General features: G+C 39.5%; 1 protein-coding gene across 3 annotated transcripts in view; it reads right to left on the bottom strand.

The window, feature by feature from the left end:
• Positions 1–1142: 1142 nt before the first annotated feature.
• The window catches only part of STK38L (serine/threonine kinase 38 like), a 106248-nt gene continuing 87846 nt past the window's right edge, over positions 1143–19544 (bottom strand). For all 3 annotated transcript variants that reach the window (XM_014587209.2, XM_014587210.2, XM_014587215.2), the window contains exons 6-14: positions 18848–18971; positions 12952–13106; positions 11971–12073; positions 11725–11786; positions 7326–7443; positions 6810–6933; positions 4321–4416; positions 3541–3632; positions 1143–2593 (exon numbers count right to left, since the gene is read on the bottom strand). In XM_014587209.2, the coding sequence (XP_014442695.1) occupies positions 2466–2593; positions 3541–3632; positions 4321–4416; positions 6810–6933; positions 7326–7443; positions 11725–11786; positions 11971–12073; positions 12952–13106; positions 18848–18971 (1002 nt within the window). In that variant the 3' untranslated portion in view covers positions 1143–2465. The remainder of the gene's footprint in view (positions 2594–3540; positions 3633–4320; positions 4417–6809; positions 6934–7325; positions 7444–11724; positions 11787–11970; positions 12074–12951; positions 13107–18847; positions 18972–19544) is intronic.

Raw genomic sequence — 19544 nt, forward strand, 5'->3', positions numbered from 1 at the left:
TCTTGTCATTTAAGTTAAATGATTCACCTGAACTATGGGAAGTGTATAATAGAGAAAATTCAGTCTCAAGGGTACTTTGCAAATTACCTAATTTGCATTATGAATCAAATTCTTAACTTCTAAAGGGCAGACACAGTCTTTAATTGCTTTTAGATAGGCACTTAAGAAATGCTTTTGATGAAGAGAAAACCCCAAAGATTGTGAATCACTCTATTGACTCCAGGGAAGAATGAGACTCTAAACAAAGTGAACTTTCCAGAACTGCCCTTCCACTGCCAAGAAATCGTAACTATTTCCAAGTTCTTTCTGATAGTAAGAATGAGGGAAATCGAAACTAAATGCTTTAGTTTTACATAGTTAAAAAGTAAATGTAGGTAAATCAGCTCCTTTTTTATCAATCTTGCTCTCTCCTCAGTCAGCCTGAATTAATTTCTTCTGTACTAGAACTGGACACCGTACTAGGTTGTAGTTTCCTCATGCCTGACCTATTCATTACAATACTAACAAAACAGTCCTCTGTTAAAAAAACGGAGTGAGATGGGGTGGGAAAATCTCATAAACCCCAGAAGAAGTTAAAGTCTTTTTTTTTTTCTTTTTAAATTAAAGGCAGTTATAATTAGAAAAGTCAGAGTTAGTCAAATTGAGATAACCCCAGCGTTTTAATAGCTCTCTCCCTTCAAGACCTGGTCACATGATCCAGTCTAGAAAAATGGAGATGAACTACTAGATGAACACATTGCAAGTATTCAGCGATAAAAGAAACAGACAGAGTAAGAGTTAGGGAGTAGGCTGGTGGTGGTGGGGACCCAATGGCCTTATGGAAACATTGTGGAGCTACCGAGCAGCAGCATTTATAACTGCTTTTGTAGATTTGAATAATGCTCCAATGCAATTCTTCTCTATAAGGCAAGATGTTCCTACAAATAAATTATCACTTTAGATTATGATAACAGGTCATTTGTAATGGTTATAATTGTTGTATCTTTTTTAAAAAAAAATTCTGTCCATAAACAACACAAACATTAGGCCATTCTTTGCTGAAATATTATGACTCAACTAGTTCTTAGGGAACCAAAAGCTCAGTTGTTGTAGAATTAAAATACTGAGCTAGGAAAGGTTAATTCTTAGGAAAATACCCAGAGAATTTGATGCTAATATTCTCTCTCCTAGCTGCTCATCACAACCCTGGGCCTGCAGTTACGTCCTCAGTTCCATCTGAATGAACCACAGTGATGCAGCTAAACATGAACAACCCTGCCTTAGAATAAGCTGCCCTCTATCAAAGATCTGTCATGTCTGAATACAGCATTCCCACAGGAAAGTGAAATTCTACTCAGCTGTGAACATCCACTCAGTTCAGGATCTTTGGTACATTTGGAGCATAAGAAAATAATGGCACAATAATACAAGTGCTATCGAAGGAAAAATCTTCATCAAAAGAAATAAAAGTTAACTAGTCATGATATGTAACACTTCCTAGAAAACCAAAGGAAATAGTTCTTTGTTCTCTACAAGTCCATTTACATGATCAGAAGTTTGACATTTAAAAAAATAGTTTAATAAAAATACACTAGTTCTACAAGCAGCCTTCATGGTCATTTCATAAATTCAACTCACTGTAATCAAATTAAAATAATGCCATGTCCTCTCATTAAAAAAGAAGTCCTCTTGTCACAAGAAAAGCAACTTTACATTTTCTATAATACAGTACATCTCCCTATGAGTATACAGACTACATTTATAAAAGTCATCAGTATTTCTGAATGCAAAGTAAATGTATCAGTGGAGTGCTTGAGTGAAGATGTTCAACTTCCTCTTCCTTATTAACAACTTGTCACTCCCTACTGTGGAGTTTGTGTCATAACTGAAAAAAAGCTCTATTTTTTAAAGAACCAGTGTATTTCTTTTTTAATTTCTTAAAACCATTACAGAAATTGTCTTTGTATATATTCTACAGGTGTCCAAACCAACAGGGCAAATGTTCTAACATCAACTATGGAAGATGGCTTTTACTGATGATCTAGACCCATAAGATTTGCAGTGAAACAGCGATACTGCAGTGTTCCCTACAGGTTAGCCTATGCTGCTTTATTTGATATGTGTTTCTCCTGAATTGATTAGAGGTGTTACAGTTCAAAGCCACAGCACACACAGGCAGAATGGACCTTAACACGCATGTAGGCAGTGCAGTTAGAAAGGGATGTACGCTCCTTTTATTCCAGTACCTTCATATAATAAAATTAACAAAAATAATAAAATATTCAAAAAAAAAAAAAAAAAAGCCAGCTGGCACTGCCAACCAATTACTGTAGTAGTCTCAGAAATCCTAATCCTGTAGAATTTCCTCTTGTAGTCAATGAGCACCACCGTCTTCAGGAGTATTTCAGTGTATTGTTATCTAGCCAAGCAAGCCTGCTGATGCAGCTACCTGAGTTCTCTTGGTTGTGGGCGAATGTCACCTTCATTCATAATTTCCCAGCTTTCATGTAGGTGGGGATAGAGCCACGTTGAGTCAACCCTTCAAATCTTTTATAGGTGTAATTGAGAAAAACCCAGTCTTTGGATTTGTAGTCTGGTTCTGTGGTATTTGGCACTAGAAAAAGAAAATTAACCAAAACCAAATTTCATTAGTAAAATGTCATCATCTTCATAGACTTTTTTTTTTGGCCAATGCATGCATGTACTTGCTAGAGAGAGCAAGAAGGGAGAGAGAGAAAGCACTCCCCCAGCAGGACATGAGCACGCCACGACCCCTTATCCTACAGTTCTCCACCCTACTGGGATCTGGAACAGGTACACACACATTCCCAGCATAGTTTTCAAGCTGCTGGGTCCAGGATTTGAACTGTGCCATTGGCTGTGTAAGGTCTATTAGGTTGTCAGAAAAGTCATGATGTGTTTTTCTATGCAAAAATACGTCCTGACTTTTTTTTGAGAGGTTTTTTGCTATTGGGCATGTGCGCTCACCAGAAAGACAGAGAGAGAGACAAAGAAACAAAAGCGAGAAATCACCCCCGAGGGGGGATGGCCACGCCGCAATCCCTTCTCCTCCATTCTCCTCTCGGGATCTTGGGCACGCATGCACATGCGCCTGGCGTGAGTTTAAGCCACTGGGTCCAGGACTTGAACCACAGTCGACTACATGGGATTCCCGCGACACAGCCATTACGCTAACTGCTGGTCCCAAGTCATGACTTTCCTGATGGCCCAATAGTTCCTTTCACCACTCAACCTTGAGACCAGTCCTTCATACTTTTTCATTTACTTTTTAAAATTTTACCAGATGGAATATGTACTTGCTAGAGAGAGAAAGAGAGGGAAAATGAGAAAGCACCCTCCATGGGGAAAGGTCACACTACAATCCCCTTCTCCATTTTTCCTCCCTTTTGGGACTTTGGGCATGTATGCACATGCACCCAGTATGTTTCTAGAGCTGCCAGGTCTGGGGCTTGAACTGAATGAAGTTGGCCATGTAGGATCTAGCTGTCTGGAGTCTTCATAGATTTTTAAGGGCATTAGTTATGTTAAAGATTGTCTTACCTGGTTGTAAAATATCAGATTCAGGGAAGTCATCAAAATTTGAAGTATCATCAATGCTTTTGATTTCTATAGGAATTGCCGCTGGCCTTTCCCTGTAAGAAGGTATTAATAGCCATGGTAAATTTTTTTGTACTCTTAATTTTCCAACAAATAATTCTACTTCTAAGTTCTGCATGCTATTTTATATATATTAGAAAAGCTAAGGGAACTTACTGTGGATTTCAGAATTGTTAAGTGAATTTCAAAATAGTTGACTATAATTTTCTATTAACATATTTTTATTTACCTGGAATTTTTGTATCTTTGTACCAAGACCTTCTCATACTATTTTTTTAATGGGAAAGCAAATGCTAAAGAGAGGAAAAGTAAAACAGACTTTATTTAAACTGTTATGTAAGTATATAAAGTATGTGAGGCCTGGATCCTATCCAGTTGATTTAGGAACAGAATTTTTCCAGTAGAGACTTCATAAATCAGAAGTCATTTAACAAGTAGGTGGTACAAAGGATGATGGGGCTCCAGAAAGTTCATGGAAAGGTGGAATTCAAGTATGAGTTTATTTTGGCAGAAAAAAATGAAAATCTATGCAGTTTTTTCATTACATGCATTTCAGTGAACTAGCCTAAAAAAAGTTACTTAGCTGTAACCACTAAAACTCCCATTCAGATAGTCCAGAAAATGCTGACCTAATATAATCTAGCAGAATCAGAGGTAAATGCATTGCTAAATCTGAAAGCTTGTTTTTACTCGGGTCTCTCCATTCAAAGCCTAGGAACATACCTTATGTGCCCCCAGTCTACACCTTCAAAAAAGGGATGACTTTTTATTTCTTCTACTCCACTATTTCCAATTCTGTTTTCAGAATCAATACAAAATCTAGAACATGTAAACAGAAAAGCAATTATGTAAGTTACAGCTACAGAAAGGTAGTTAATATTACTTTAATGAGTTTTTTAGAGTTCCACGTTTTTTTCTTTCTGCTTGCTGAAATTAGGTAGGTTTATTGGGGAAAGTTTGGGAGAATAAAATCATCTGTGATTGTACTATTCAGAAATAACTATTGTAAATATTTTGAAGTGGTTTTCTTCTATTTATCATAATAAAATTTAAAATACCACGTTCTTATAGTTGCTACTATTTCAGGATGACTTTTTTCATTTAAAATACTAAGAAAATTTCCCACAGTCATTAAATATCTCTCTAAATTTATTCTCTAAAATTTGTAATATGAAAACACTACAATTTATTTAGCCAGCTCATTATTGCAGAACATTGAGATTGTTCCCAACTTTTCACTTTTTTAAAAATAATTATTTATTTATTTAATTTTATTTATTCATTCACTTAGTTTTTAATTTGACCAGAGGGAGACAGAGGGTAAGAGTGAGAGAGAGAGGAAGTGACAAAGCAAGCCACCAAATTCAGGACTCGAACCCAGCGCCTTAACCACCACACCACCTGCTGGTCCCTCACTTTTTTTTTTAAAGAGAGACTTTTGCTAGGCCATGTGTGCTTGCAGGAGATAAAGAAAGAGAAAGAGAGAGGGAAAGTGAGAAGTCATCCTCCAGGGGAATGACCATGCGGCTATCCCGTCTCCTCCATTCTCCTCTTGGGATTTTAGGCATGCATGCACACACATGTGCCTGACGTGAGTATCAAGTCGCTGGGTCCAGGACTCAAACTGTTGTCTGCTGTGTGGGAGTCCAGTGCCTTAACCACTATGCCACTTGCTGGCCTCCCACTTTTCACTATTAAAATAAATATACTTGTATTTAAACCTTTATACAATCTGATTATATGAAGAGACAAAATTTCTAGTAGAACTGCTGAGTCAAAAGTTGTATGGAGTTTTAAAAATTTTTCATTTTTTTAAAGTTCTGCTACAGGGTGTGTGTACTTGCCAGAAAAGAGAGAGAGAGAGATCATCCCTCAGGGGAGATGGCTACATCACAACCCCTTCTCCATTTTCCTCTCAAGATTCTGGGAACACACACAAGTGCACCCAGCATGTTTTTCAGGTTGCTGGGTCCAGGACTCAAACCATGCAGTCAGTCACGTGGAACGTAGCTACCTTAACCTCCACGCCACCCGGCTGGCCCTAAACATTTTTTAATATATTGGTAATTGGCTGTTCCCGCAGGTTATCCCAATGTATTTCCTTCAGCCATTCACAAGAGAACCAAAACACTTCATCTCAACTGAGGAACAGAATGGAATCTTTGCTTAGAAGATTTCATTTCACATACCAATTTTTTATAGAGAGGTTTTTGCTATAGGGTGCGTGCACTTGCTGGAGAGACAGAGACAGACAAAGAGATAGAAAGCAAGAAATCACCCCCCAGGGGGGATGGCCATGCTGCCATCCCTTCTTTTCCATTTTCCTCTCAGGATTTGGGGCATCTACATACACATGCCCAGCGTGAGTTTTAAGCTGCCAGGTCTAGGACTCGAAAGACAGTAGACTCCACGGGAGTCTACACCATCTACTGGTCTCCCAATTTTTCATGATATGAGTTTCTGCTACAGACCATACATTTTCCCCTTTTCTCTCTCTTCTAAGTTTATTTATTTCTTCTATTAGAGAGAGAGAGACAGAGGGCACCCTCAGTAGGGCCTTCCCATGGCAACCCATGACCAGCTCAGCCAGCCAGGATCACAGGCACGTGCAAGGCTGGTGTGTACAGGGAGACACGGGATAGGACCTTGGAGTCTTCCCCTGCAGCTTCGGCGCTGCAGTGTTCACCCTTTGCCTCCGAGGTTGGTCTTCCTTTTCTCTTTAATGGGATCAGGTTGTTGTATTATAAAAGAAGTGTCTTTGCTTTTACTACGTATCAGTAACTGAAATAATTTAAGACCTCTTCCCTCTTAACTTCTCCTTTTTAAAAAAAATACTTATTTATTTAGTCTGTAATTTTAAAAAAATATTTATTTAGTTTGTCATTTTAATTATTTTGTAATTTGACCAGAGAGAGAAAGAAAAAGAGAGAAGGAAAGGGAGAAAGCAAGCTGCCAGTCCAGGACTCAAACCACGGTTGGCCATGTGGGAATCCAGCAACTTCAACCACCATGCCACCTTCTGGCCCCTAACTTTTTTTCTCCTTCATACTTTCTTTTAAGAGTTCTCTTTTTTGAAACACTTGTTCATGATTGATCTTTTTGACTATATAGATAACCAGTGTTCCCTCTCCCTACCCAAGAGTGAAATGGGTCTTTTAGATACTGTGAAGTTTTAAGATACTGTGAATTCCTCTAGGTATTTAACCGCTAACCTGAGAATTAAGTCCTTGGCTTTCTCAGATATAGGAACCTCTGGAGGAAATACTAGAGTTTCTTTCCAGTTCATCACTTTTCTGTAGGTTTCTTGAGGTGTTTCAGAGCAGAAAGGTGGATATCCTATGTATCAAAAAAAGCAAAAAGTTGTATTAGCTTTTGTCATCAGTACCTTCAAAGCGTGTGGCACAAGAAGCAAAACAGCCCTGAGTGCTCTATTCAAGCCACGGCACATCCACTGACAGTCAAACTCCCAATAAAGTAAAGAATTTAAAGCACTGCCTGCCTGTACGTGAAAGTGTTGATAGCTGGGAGTTTGGGTTAAATATCTCCCCTCGTGAAAAGGATCTCTGGGGAGCTCACTGGTATTCTTCAGCATGCGTTTAACACTGGGGAATGTCAGAAATAGGCTTGAAAGAGCTGAGACACTGTTGCCGTGGTATCCGCAGTATGTTCAAACAACGGCACGCAGGGTGATACACACATTATGCACATATATGGATGGTAAAACATACCTATCAGCATTTCATACATGATCACTCCCAGCGACCACCAGTCGCACAGTTTGTTGTAACCGGTCTGCATGAACACTTCTGGAGCGATGTAATCTGGAGTCCCAACTGTGGAATATGCCTACAGAAGAGCAGCTTGTCAAAACAGCATTTTTAACAGTTTAAAAAATTTAGGGAACCAGCAGTTAGCGTAATGGCTATGTCGCTGGACTCCCACGTAGTCGACCGCGGTTTGCGTCTCGGACCCGGTGGCTTAAATCTCACGCCGGGCGCGTGTGCGTGCGTGCCCAAGATCCCGAGAGGAGAATGGAGGAGAAGGGATTGCGGCGTGACCATCCCCCCTGGGGGGTGATTTCTCGCTTTCTGTCTCTATGTCTCTCTCTCTGTCTGTCTGGCGAGCGCACGCGCCCTATAGCGAAAACCTCTCCAAAAAAAAAAAAAAAAATTTAAACAAGTATGGCTTACTACCACAAAAAGCAATATATAGAGAAGTTAAATTTTCATTTTGTAAAACAATTTTGCCAGAGGGTGTATGAATTCCAGAGAGAGGGAAAGTGAGGAAGCACCCGCATGGGGATGGTCATGCTGCAATCTCCTCTCCGTTCTCCCTCCTTTTGGGAATTGGGTATATACACACACACACCAGTGTGGTCAGCCATGTGGGTCCAGCCACCTTAACCATCATGCCACAAGCTGGCCCTAAATTTCCACTGAACATTTACTGTGCATGTTTATCACATGCAAGGCTTAATGACAGGTATTGCATCAAATAACACATTATAGAATTTGTGATTTCTGCCTCCCAAGAAGCCTAACTAGTTACATATGTAACCCTAAATCCATTTTTTAAAGAATTTATTTACTTTTATTCATCATCATTATTTTTTAATTTGACCAGAGAGAGTGACAAAAAGGGAAAGTGAAAAAGCAAGCCGCCAGGTCTGGTACTTGAACGATGGTCAGTCATGTGGGAGTCCAGCACCTTAACCACCACGCCAGGTCCAGGACTCAAACCACGGTTGGCCATGTGGGAATCCAGCAACTTCAACCTCTAAGTCCACTTTTTTTTTGAATGAAGACATTAAGGGCCAGCAGATGGCATAGTAGTTATGTTATTGGACTCCCATAGGACCTACCACGGTTTGAGTTCTGGACCCTGTGGCTTGAAACTCATGTCGGGCACGTATATGTGCCCAAGATCCCAGGAGAACAGAGGAGGGAGGGGGGATTGTAGAGTGGCCATCCCCCTGGGGGGCTGATTTCTCACTTTCCCTCTCTCTGTCTCTTTCTCTCTCTCCCTCCAATGAGTGCACACACCCTAAGGCAAAAATCTCTTTTAAAAAAAGTGAAGGGAACCAGCAGTTAGCGTAATGGCTATGTCGCTGGACTCCCACGTAGTCGACCCCGGTTCGCGTCCCGGACCCGGTGGCTTAAAACTCCCGCCGGGCGCATGTGCATGGGTGCCCGAGATCCCGAGAGGAGACTGGAGGAGAAGGGATTGCGGCGTGACCATCCCCGCTGGGGGGTGATTTCTCGCTTTCTGTCTCTATGTCTCTGTCTGTCTGGCTAGCGCCCGTGCCCTATAGCAAAAAAAGTCTCTCCAAAAAAAAAGTGAAGACATTGAAACCAGTAGACTTGGTTTCTGCATTCTCTAATAATGCATTTCTTGGCAAGCTGTTCAACCTCTCTGAGCTTCTACTTCCACTTACATAAAACTAGAGTAATAATACCAGCATACCAGCTCTAACAGAGTTGATATTGAGGATGAAAAAAAAAAAGAAAGAAGAAATGTGCTTTCTAAACAAACTACTATAAAAACATCAGGTATCTTCATTACAAGCTTAATTCCAGAGCACTCCCTATCCTTAAGGAAGCTATTCTTAATTCATATAAAAATTTTACAAAAACTACTTCTTTTTATAAGTATTTTTTTCTGTTTTTTTTTTTTTGTTTGTTTGTTTGTTTGTTTGTTTTTTTGCTATAGGGTGCATGTGTGCTCACTGGAGAGACAGAGAAAGAAAGTGAGAAATCACTCCCCTGGGGGGATTGCCATGCCACATTCCTTTCTCCTCCAATCTCCTGTCAGGATTTTGGGCACCCACAAGCAGTCAGTGTGTTTCCAGCCTCCAGGTCTGAGACTCGAACTGCAGTCACTGTGGGAGTGCAGTGCCTTAACCACTCACCACCTTCTGGCCCTCAAGAACTATTTCTTTAGGGTAGTTGTTTCTCATGGCCTGGGGAGAAGATATGATTAACATTTAGCAGGCAAGAACCCAGGTACTAAAGAATGTCCCGCCCCAAATATCGACAGAGTCCCCCCTCCTTCTCCTTTGGGAAACGCTGATGTGCAGCTCGGCAACTGCTGGCCACGAGAACACAAATCATCGCCTGCGAAAGTTCCATAAATAGGGGGCAGGGACACGGAATTTACACACCGTAGTTGTCTCCTCTTTAAAAATAGAGAATACAGCACTTCTTTCCCAATTTTAAAGCCTGGTTTTTAAAATGATGCATTTAAAAGAAAGATAGTTTTTCTCCTCAATATTTATGGAGTTCAATACAATTTTAAAACAGTGGCATGTTTTATAAGCACAGGAAGTTTATAGTTACTTGGGATAATGAGAGAATAAGTTCAATAATACAAAGGTAATTTTATTTGTTTTTTAGAGGATATCAAATTATTATTTTTCAGTCTATTTCCTTTCCTAAAGGAGTATCGACTTAGTTTTTCTTTCATTACTTGGTTGAGTTGAACAAATATTTATAGAGTGTCTATATGCCACACATTGTACAAGAAATCAGGAAATGAAAGTTAAAAGGCACATTCCTAACTTTGAGAATGTTGGTGTAGGGCTGGCAGGTGGCATAGTGGTTGCTGAACTCCCACATGGCCGACCACGGTTCAAATCCTGGACCAGGTAGCTTGCTTTCTCACTTACCCTGTCGCTGCGTCTCTCTCTGGTCAAATTAAAGTAATAACAATGATGATGAATAAAGTTAAATAAAATATTTTTAAAAAATATTTGTGTACTTTGTTAACAGGATAAAGAGAGAGAAAAGGGGAAGCAATCCTTGCACAGATACTCTTCAATTCAACAATGATTGTATCCCAATAAATCCATAATAGGTCAAAAATGCATTTAATATCCTGATATAACCATCATAGAGCTGAAGTATTGTAAAACTGAACCACGGTAAGTTAGAGACTATATGTGCTAAGAAGAGACTGTAACTAATGGGGTTAAAAACAGACGGGGGAGGCCAGCCCTGAGGACAGTGGCTAACTGCTGCACAGAGAAAGCTGCATCCCACATGGCAGACCAGGGTTCAGTCCCAGCACTGGTGGCTGGAAAAACACACTGAGTGAACACACACGAGTGCACAGGGTCCTGAAAGGATGAAGAATTGGAGGAAAAAGGGTTGTGGCATGACCAGGCCTTATTGAAGGGTACTTTCTTTCAGTGCATATGTGTTCCCTACTCTGAATAAAATAATAAGAAAAAGACTGCAGTTCTATATTAAAGGAGCATTACATTTACCTGTGTTAAATCTACTTTCCACTTTCTGGGAAGATTTATTTATTTGATTCCTTTTGTTATTATTATTTTTTAATTTGACCAGAGAGAGAAAGCGAAAGAGAGAAAGCAAGCCACCAGATCCGAGATGCAAACCATGGTCAGTAATGTGGGTGTCTGGCACCTTAATCACCATGCCACGTGCTGGTCCCTGCTTTTGATTTTTATCTATTTATTATAACACTGCTGACATGCCAAACTTCCTGTTTATGTATAAAGTTCTTAGAAAACTCATAACCACCTAGCTCGCTGGTGGGTATCTGTTGTATCAGGACTTACACCATAGGTTCAGAAAATAGAAAACTGGAAATCACAAGTCATTGATCAAAATCATACTCGGCTCAGAGAGTTTTATTCAAGTGCTACTTACTAGTGAACCGATAAAGTATGCGTATGTTGGATAAAGTATTCAGAAAGGAAAAATCAACTGTTCAGTATATTATAAGCAAGGAAACTTTAGAGTAAAACTAAGAAAGCTGTGTGATCCCAAATCAAGCTCCATCATTGCTTCAAAGTAATCATTGTGAAGATAGAAAATTAAGTAAGAACCAGGTGTGACTTTAGGACTAGGGCACAAAATTGTTTCTTAGAAACAGAGTTGGCTTGAGGTCAGCAGGTGGCATGCTGGTTAAGGCATGGGACTCCCATATGGCCAACTAGAGTTCGAGTCCTAGAACTGGCGGCTTACTTTCTTGCTTTCCTTCTCTTTTTCTCTCTCTGTCTGCCTCTCTCCAGTGAATGCATGTGTGCTACAGCAAACAAAATAATAATTAATAAAATAATAATAATTAATGATTTCATAAAAAAAAAAAACAGAGTTGGCTCACCAGCTGTCTCCTGTTCTTCTTCCAGGTCTCTGCTTTCCTCTTCGAGTTCATGTTCTGAAATGCTAATTTCAACAAGATGCAATTGTAATCATGAGGGAAAAACTCTCACCAAAACAACAAAATTACATGTATGCATCTAAAACAATACTTAAGGAGTGTGTAGAGGAAGGAAGAAAACCTTCAGTTCTTGACAGTACAGAATTAAACTAGCTATCATATTTTAACCAGAAAAAATATCAAACTTACAAAAGTCACTTGGTGGGTTGTGTGTGAGATTTCTGTAAAATTCAGTCCTGTGAGCTTTCTTTAATCCCGTGCACAAACCAAAATCAGATAATGTTACATGACCCTAAAAAAAAAAAAAAATCCAGTGAAGTTGAATTATATTAATTTTGTATACAAAAAGCCTTATTATCAACTTCTTTTTATAAACATAATTACTGTGAAATTCTAGCTTGGTATTTATACAGGTGAAAATGTAAGATTATAAATATCTGAAGATCAATTTTAAGAAGTAGAAAATGGAGGCCAGCAGGTGGCATGGTGGTTAAGGGCACTGGACTCCCACATGGTCAACCATGGTTCCAGTCCCAGACCTGGCAGCTTGCTTTCTCACTCTCTCTCTCTCTTTCACTCTGTTCCTCTCTGGTCAAATTAAAATTAAAAAAATGAAATCAATGAAATAAATAAAGTTAAAATAAAAAATAATTCTTTATTAAAAAAAAAAAAGAGAGAGAAGTAGAAAATGGAGGAAGATAAAAAGATGGGCAGGGCCAGCTAGCACCATCGTGGTTGAGGCAGCTGGATCTCACATGTCTGACTGCACAGTTTGAGGCTGGACCCGGCCACTTGAAAAACATGCTAGATGTGTGTGTGTGTGTGTGCATGCATGTGCACGCCTGCCTAAAATCCTCAGAGGAAAATGGAGAAGGGATTGCAGCGTGGCCATCTCCTCTGAGGGTGCTTTCTCAATTTCCCTCTTTCTCTTTCTCTGTCACTGTCCAGCAAACGCACACATCCTGTAACAAATTTTAAAAAAAAGAAAAAGAAAGAGAAAAAGAAACAAAGACAACCATATTCCACTGATGTCACTGCACTCCAGAGTTGTATCATGAAATAACGTTTAATGATAACCGAAATCACAGTTGCCCATTTTCATTCACAAAATCTGTTCAAATATTCTACAGAAAATCAGCAACCTTATCATTAACTAGTTTATTCACATACCTTGGCATCTAACAAAAGGTTGTCTGGTTTAATATCCCGATGGATGAAACCCAACTGGTGGATGGCATCTATTGCCAGAACAGTCTCTGAAATGTAGAACTGGGTCTCCTCTTCTGTCAGAGTATCTTTCTTCATTAGTAATGTCATCATGTCACCTAAATAAAAGAATGTATCATGTTATGGAAAATGCCTCAAAAGGGGAATACAGTCGTCTCTTGGTAACTTCTGGGGATTGGTTCCAGAACCATATGGATACCAAAATCTGTGGGTACTAAAGTCCCTTATATAAAATGGTGTGGTATTTGTCTTGGCAGACAATCTAAGCGCTTCTTCCCGTATATTTGAAATCATCTCTAGATTACTTAGAATACCACGCTAAATGCTATGTACACAGTTGTTAAGACTGTACTGTTCAAGGAATAATGACAAGGAAACAGATGTCTAAGTTCAGTACAGACACAACCATCATAGGCCTAATGATATGGCACCTGTCAGCAACAATGGAGTGAGAAAGCAAGCCACCAGGTCTGAGATTCAAACCACGGTCGGCCATGTGGGTGTCCAGCATCCTTAACCACCATGCCACCTGCTGGCCCCAAAATAAAATAATGAAAAAAACAAAACAAAACCCTCATGACAGGTGCATGTGCATGTAAGTCCAAAATCCCTAAAGGAGAATGGAGAAGGGACTGTGGCATGGCTTTCCATTGTGGGGAGTGATTTTCTGTTTTCTGTCTCTCTAGCACTATAGCAAAAATTTTTTTTAAAAAAGAAAGTAAAATAAAAGAATGAAGGCAAATCATCATTAAATCAGCAGCACTCTATATGTAAAGTGAAATCAGATCAGAGTTGATAATCAAGTCATGAATACCAGTCAATAGCCAGAATAAGTTGCTGAAGAAAAGATATCAAACTGAATTAACTACACCTGGAAAACCAGACATACTCCTTTAAAGTTTCAAACACCCATGAGCTCTTTAGTCCAACAAAAATAGGCCATCACTTGACTAAGGGTCACCTCTAGACATTCTTTTATTTTTACATTTGTCTTGTTTTGTTTTAAAGAAGAGGTGACAGTTGGGCCACCAGGTAGCAGGGAGGTTAAGGCGGCTAGATCTCCCATGGCCAACTGCGTGGTTCGAGTCCCAGACCCAGCAGCTAGAAAATCATGCCTGGTGCGTGTGTGTGCATGCCCACTCAAAATCTTAAGAGGAGAATGGAGAAGGGATTGTGGGGTGACCACCTCCCCACCCCCCAGGGGGTTTGATTTCTCACTTTTATTTTCCCTCTCAAGTGAACACAAGCACCTTATAGCAAAACTAAAAACAACAACAACAAAAACATAAAAGTGAAGGGTTGACTCTAGGACCTAGTGGTTAAGTGACCACAGGGTCGACTGTGGCTCAAATCCTCTTCCCAGCAGCTTGAAAAACACACCAGGCACATGTGCATGTGTGCCAAAATCCAGTTGGAATGGAGAAACAGAGGAGAAAGAATTGCATCATGATCACACCCCATCTGGGTGTGCTTTCTCCTTCTCTTTCTCTGTGTCTCTGCCAAGCACATACACACCCTCTGGCAATTAAAAAAAAAAGCAAATGGTTAAGTTGTTTTAACTATTATGAATACTGGTACACTTTACAACATAGTGTAAACTTGGCAACTAATAACATTTTTTTTTTATATATGCTCTGAGTCTTTTATTAAAAAATAGGGGGCAGCAGGTGGTGTGGTGGTTAAAGGGGCTGGACTCCCACATGGCTGACCATAGTTTGAGTCCTGGAACTGGTAGCTTGCTTTCTCACTTTCTCTCTCTGCTCCTCTCTGGTCAAATTAAAACAACAAACAGGGACCAGCATTTAGTGTAATGGCTATGTCACTGGACTCCCATGTAGTCAACAATAGTTCGAGTCCCGACCTGGCAGCTTAAACTCATGCTGGACGCATGTGCGTGCGTGCCCAAGATCCTGAGAGGAGAATGGAGGAGAAGGGATTGCAGCGTGGCCATCCCCCCTGTGGGGTGATTTCTCGCTTTCTGTCTCTTTGTCTCTCTGGCGAGTGCATGTGCCCTATGGCAAAAATCTCTCCAAAAAAATAAAAAATAAATAAAACAATCAAATAAAATAATTCATTTAAGATAAATAAATAAATAAATATGTAACATGCATAGGTGTTCTCTATTCTCTATTCCACTCTGTTCCCTTTTCCTCTTTGCTGAACAACTATCATGATTTCATTTGGTGTGTATCTTCCTAGCTTATTTATAAATATGTTTTCATATACATCTATTAATCTATGAATTATGGTCTTCTCTGTTTTAAAAATTACATGAGTATCAAACAGTACGTGCAATTCTACATCATGCTTTATTCACTGTGCTTCTGAGACCTTATTCTTGAATCAGATAGAGCCTATGACTTCTAATGACTATAAAATATCTCACCATATAATTATGCTGGATTTTATTATCCATTCTGCTGGTGAATAATTCATATTGCATCCAATTTTTCACTATTATGACAATGTTGCAACGCACATTGTTTTACAGGTCTCTTGTTAGAGAGACTCTCTGGAGGACACATCTGGTGGTGAAAGTGCTGGATCACAGGACACACGCATTCTTAGTGTCCCTGAACCTCTCTGTACTGCCCTTTGTAAACGTTAGGGAACAGTTTACAAAAGGCCATTTTCTCCCACAACCTCGGCAGTACAGTAATATCAGACTTGAATATATTTGTTAATCAGATGAATAGGAGATGGCTATCTCCTTATTTTATTTGCATCTCCCTGAGTAACAGTGAAGTAGAACATTTTCCTATATACTTATGGACTAGCCAGTTTCTCTTTCATGCACTATCCCATTCTGTATATTATCTTACTCTGTGTACCCCATTACCTATTCTGTGTAATTGCCCATTGGGTTGTCTTCTTTTTCCTAATTCTAGTCTTACAACACTCTAATTATATACAGTGGACCCAGAATGCTAGTATTTCAATACTTTATCATTTGTGGTCAGAATGAGTATTATGGAAGTAATTTTTGAAAAAATTGACTATGTAAAATCTCAGAGCTAGGAGTATAAAAGTGACTGTATCAAATAAAATTATTATCATATATAAAGACATGTTTGTGTCCACTTGTCGTTGCTATAATGTTTGCTTTTACCTCCAGGAAGAAATTCCATGATTAGATAAAGGTTCCTCTTATCCTGAAAACTATAAAACATCTTCACCACCCAGGCACCATCTGCTTCAACCAAAATATCTCTTTCTGCTCGGATATGAGCCACCTAGACAAATATATTTGGAAAAAAATAATTGTAACATATTACACACTTCTCAAGCTTTCATCTTACAATTAACCATCCATAACAGCAGAAGACAGGCTTGAATTTTAGAAAAGATTTGAAACATACATGTATGTTCATATTCTCAGTAGATAGGGAGAACCTCAGGAATCAGTTTATTTTAGCTTATATCTTTAGGCCTCAAAAGGTGAGATCAACAGGTGTATTATGCGCTGGGTGCGTGTGCGTGCGTGCCCAAGATCCTGAGAGGAGAATGGAGGAGAAGGGATTGCTGCATGGCTAGTCATGAATACCAGTCAATAGCCAGAATAAGTTGCTGAAGAAAAGATATCAAACTGAATTAACTACACCTGGAAAACCAGACATACTCCTTTAAAGTTTCAAACACCCATGAGCTCTTTAGTCCAACAAAAATAGGCCATCACTTGACTAAGGGTCACCTCTAGACATTCTTTTATTTTTACATTTGTCTTGTTTTGTTTTAAAGAAGAGGTGACAGTTGGGCCACCAGGTAGCAGGGAGGTTAAGGCGGCTAGATCTCCCATGGCCAACTGCGTGGTTCGAGTCCCAGACCCAGCAGCTAGAAAATCATGCCTGGTGCGTGTGTGTGCATGCCCACTCAAAATCTTAAGAGGAGAATGGAGAAGGGATTGTGGGGTGACCACCTCCCCACCCCCCAGGGGGTTTGATTTCTCACTTTTATTTTCCCTCTCAAGTGAACACAAGCACCTTATAGCAAAACTAAAAACAACAACAACAAAAACATAAAAGTGAAGGGTTGACTCTAGGACCTAGTGGTTAAGTGACCACAGGGTCGACTGTGGCTCAAATCCTCTTCCCAGCAGCTTGAAAAACACACCAGGCACATGTGCATGTGTGCCAAAATCCAGTTGGAATGGAGAAACAGAGGAGAAAGAATTGCATCATGATCACACCCCATCTGGGTGTGCTTTCTCCTTCTCTTTCTCTGTGTCTCTGCCAAGCACATACACACCCTCTGGCAATTAAAAAAAAAAGCAAATGGTTAAGTTGTTTTAACTATTATGAATACTGGTACACTTTACAACATAGTGTAAACTTGGCAACTAATAACATTTTTTTTTTATATATGCTCTGAGTCTTTTATTAAAAAATAGGGGGCAGCAGGTGGTGTGGTGGTTAAAGGGGCTGGACTCCCACATGGCTGACCATAGTTTGAGTCCTGGAACTGGTAGCTTGCTTTCTCACTTTCTCTCTCTGCTCCTCTCTGGTCAAATTAAAACAACAAACAGGGACCAGCATTTAGTGTAATGGCTATGTCACTGGACTCCCATGTAGTCAACAATAGTTCGAGTCCCGACCTGGCAGCTTAAACTCATGCTGGACGCATGTGCGTGCGTGCCCAAGATCCTGAGAGGAGAATGGAGGAGAAGGGATTGCAGCGTGGCCATCCCCCCTGTGGGGTGATTTCTCGCTTTCTGTCTCTTTGTCTCTCTGGCGAGTGCATGTGCCCTATGGCAAAAATCTCTCCAAAAAAATAAAAAATAAATAAAACAATCAAATAAAATAATTCATTTAAGATAAATAAATAAATAAATATGTAACATGCATAGGTGTTCTCTATTCTCTATTCCACTCTGTTCCCTTTTCCTCTTTGCTGAACAACTATCATGATTTCATTTGGTGTGTATCTTCCTAGCTTATTTATAAATATGTTTTCATATACATCTATTAATCTATGAATTATGGTCTTCTCTGTTTTAAAAATTACATGAGTATCAAACAGTACGTGCAATTCTACATCATGCTTTATTCACTGTGCTTCTGAGACCTTATTCTTGAATCAGATAGAGCCTATGACTTCTAATGACTATAAAATATCTCACCATATAATTATGCTGGATTTTATTATCCATTCTGCTGGTGAATAATTCATATTGCATCCAATTTTTCACTATTATGACAATGTTGCAACGCACATTGTTTTACAGGTCTCTTGTTAGAGAGACTCTCTGGAGGACACATCTGGTGGTGAAAGTGCTGGATCACAGGACACACGCATTCTTAGTGTCCCTGAACCTCTCTGTACTGCCCTTTGTAAACGTTAGGGAACAGTTTACAAAAGGCCATTTTCTCCCACAACCTCGGCAGTACAGTAATATCAGACTTGAATATATTTGTTAATCAGATGAATAGGAGATGGCTATCTCCTTATTTTATTTGCATCTCCCTGAGTAACAGTGAAGTAGAACATTTTCCTATATACTTATGGACTAGCCAGTTTCTCTTTCATGCACTATCCCATTCTGTATATTATCTTACTCTGTGTACCCCATTACCTATTCTGTGTAATTGCCCATTGGGTTGTCTTCTTTTTCCTAATTCTAGTCTTACAACACTCTAATTATATACAGTGGACCCAGAATGCTAGTATTTCAATACTTTATCATTTGTGGTCAGAATGAGTATTATGGAAGTAATTTTTGAAAAAATTGACTATGTAAAATCTCAGAGCTAGGAGTATAAAAGTGACTGTATCAAATAAAATTATTATCATATATAAAGACATGTTTGTGTCCACTTGTCGTTGCTATAATGTTTGCTTTTACCTCCAGGAAGAAATTCCATGATTAGATAAAGGTTCCTCTTATCCTGAAAACTATAAAACATCTTCACCACCCAGGCACCATCTGCTTCAACCAAAATATCTCTTTCTGCTCGGATATGAGCCACCTAGACAAATATATTTGGAAAAAAATAATTGTAACATATTACACACTTCTCAAGCTTTCATCTTACAATTAACCATCCATAACAGCAGAAGACAGGCTTGAATTTTAGAAAAGATTTGAAACATACATGTATGTTCATATTCTCAGTAGATAGGGAGAACCTCAGGAATCAGTTTATTTTAGCTTATATCTTTAGGCCTCAAAAGGTGAGATCAACAGGTGTATTATGGGAAACTGAGACTTTCAAGGTAGGGCAATGATTTGTTTAAAACTTCCTAACCAAAATCTCCGCCCAGCCAAGGATCCTGGCCTTGTCATATAAATATTAGAATATTAGCCTGACTTTAAAAGTCAGTAGTAGTGGGAACCAGCAGTTAGCGTAATGGCTATGTCACTGGACTCCCACATAGTCGACCGCGGTTCGCGTCCCGGACCCGGTGGCTTAAAACTCATGCTGGGCGCGTGTGCATGCGTGCCCAAGATCCCAAGAGGAGAATGGAGAAGGGATTGCGGTGTGACCATCCCCCCGGGGGGTGATTTCTTGCTTTCTGTCTCTATGTCTCAGTCTGGCGAG

The sequence above is a fragment of the Tupaia chinensis genome, unplaced genomic scaffold (assembly GCF_000334495.1).
Source record: "Tupaia chinensis unplaced genomic scaffold, TupChi_1.0 Scaffold000028_1, whole genome shotgun sequence".
Lineage (NCBI taxonomy): Eukaryota > Metazoa > Chordata > Mammalia > Scandentia > Tupaiidae > Tupaia > Tupaia belangeri.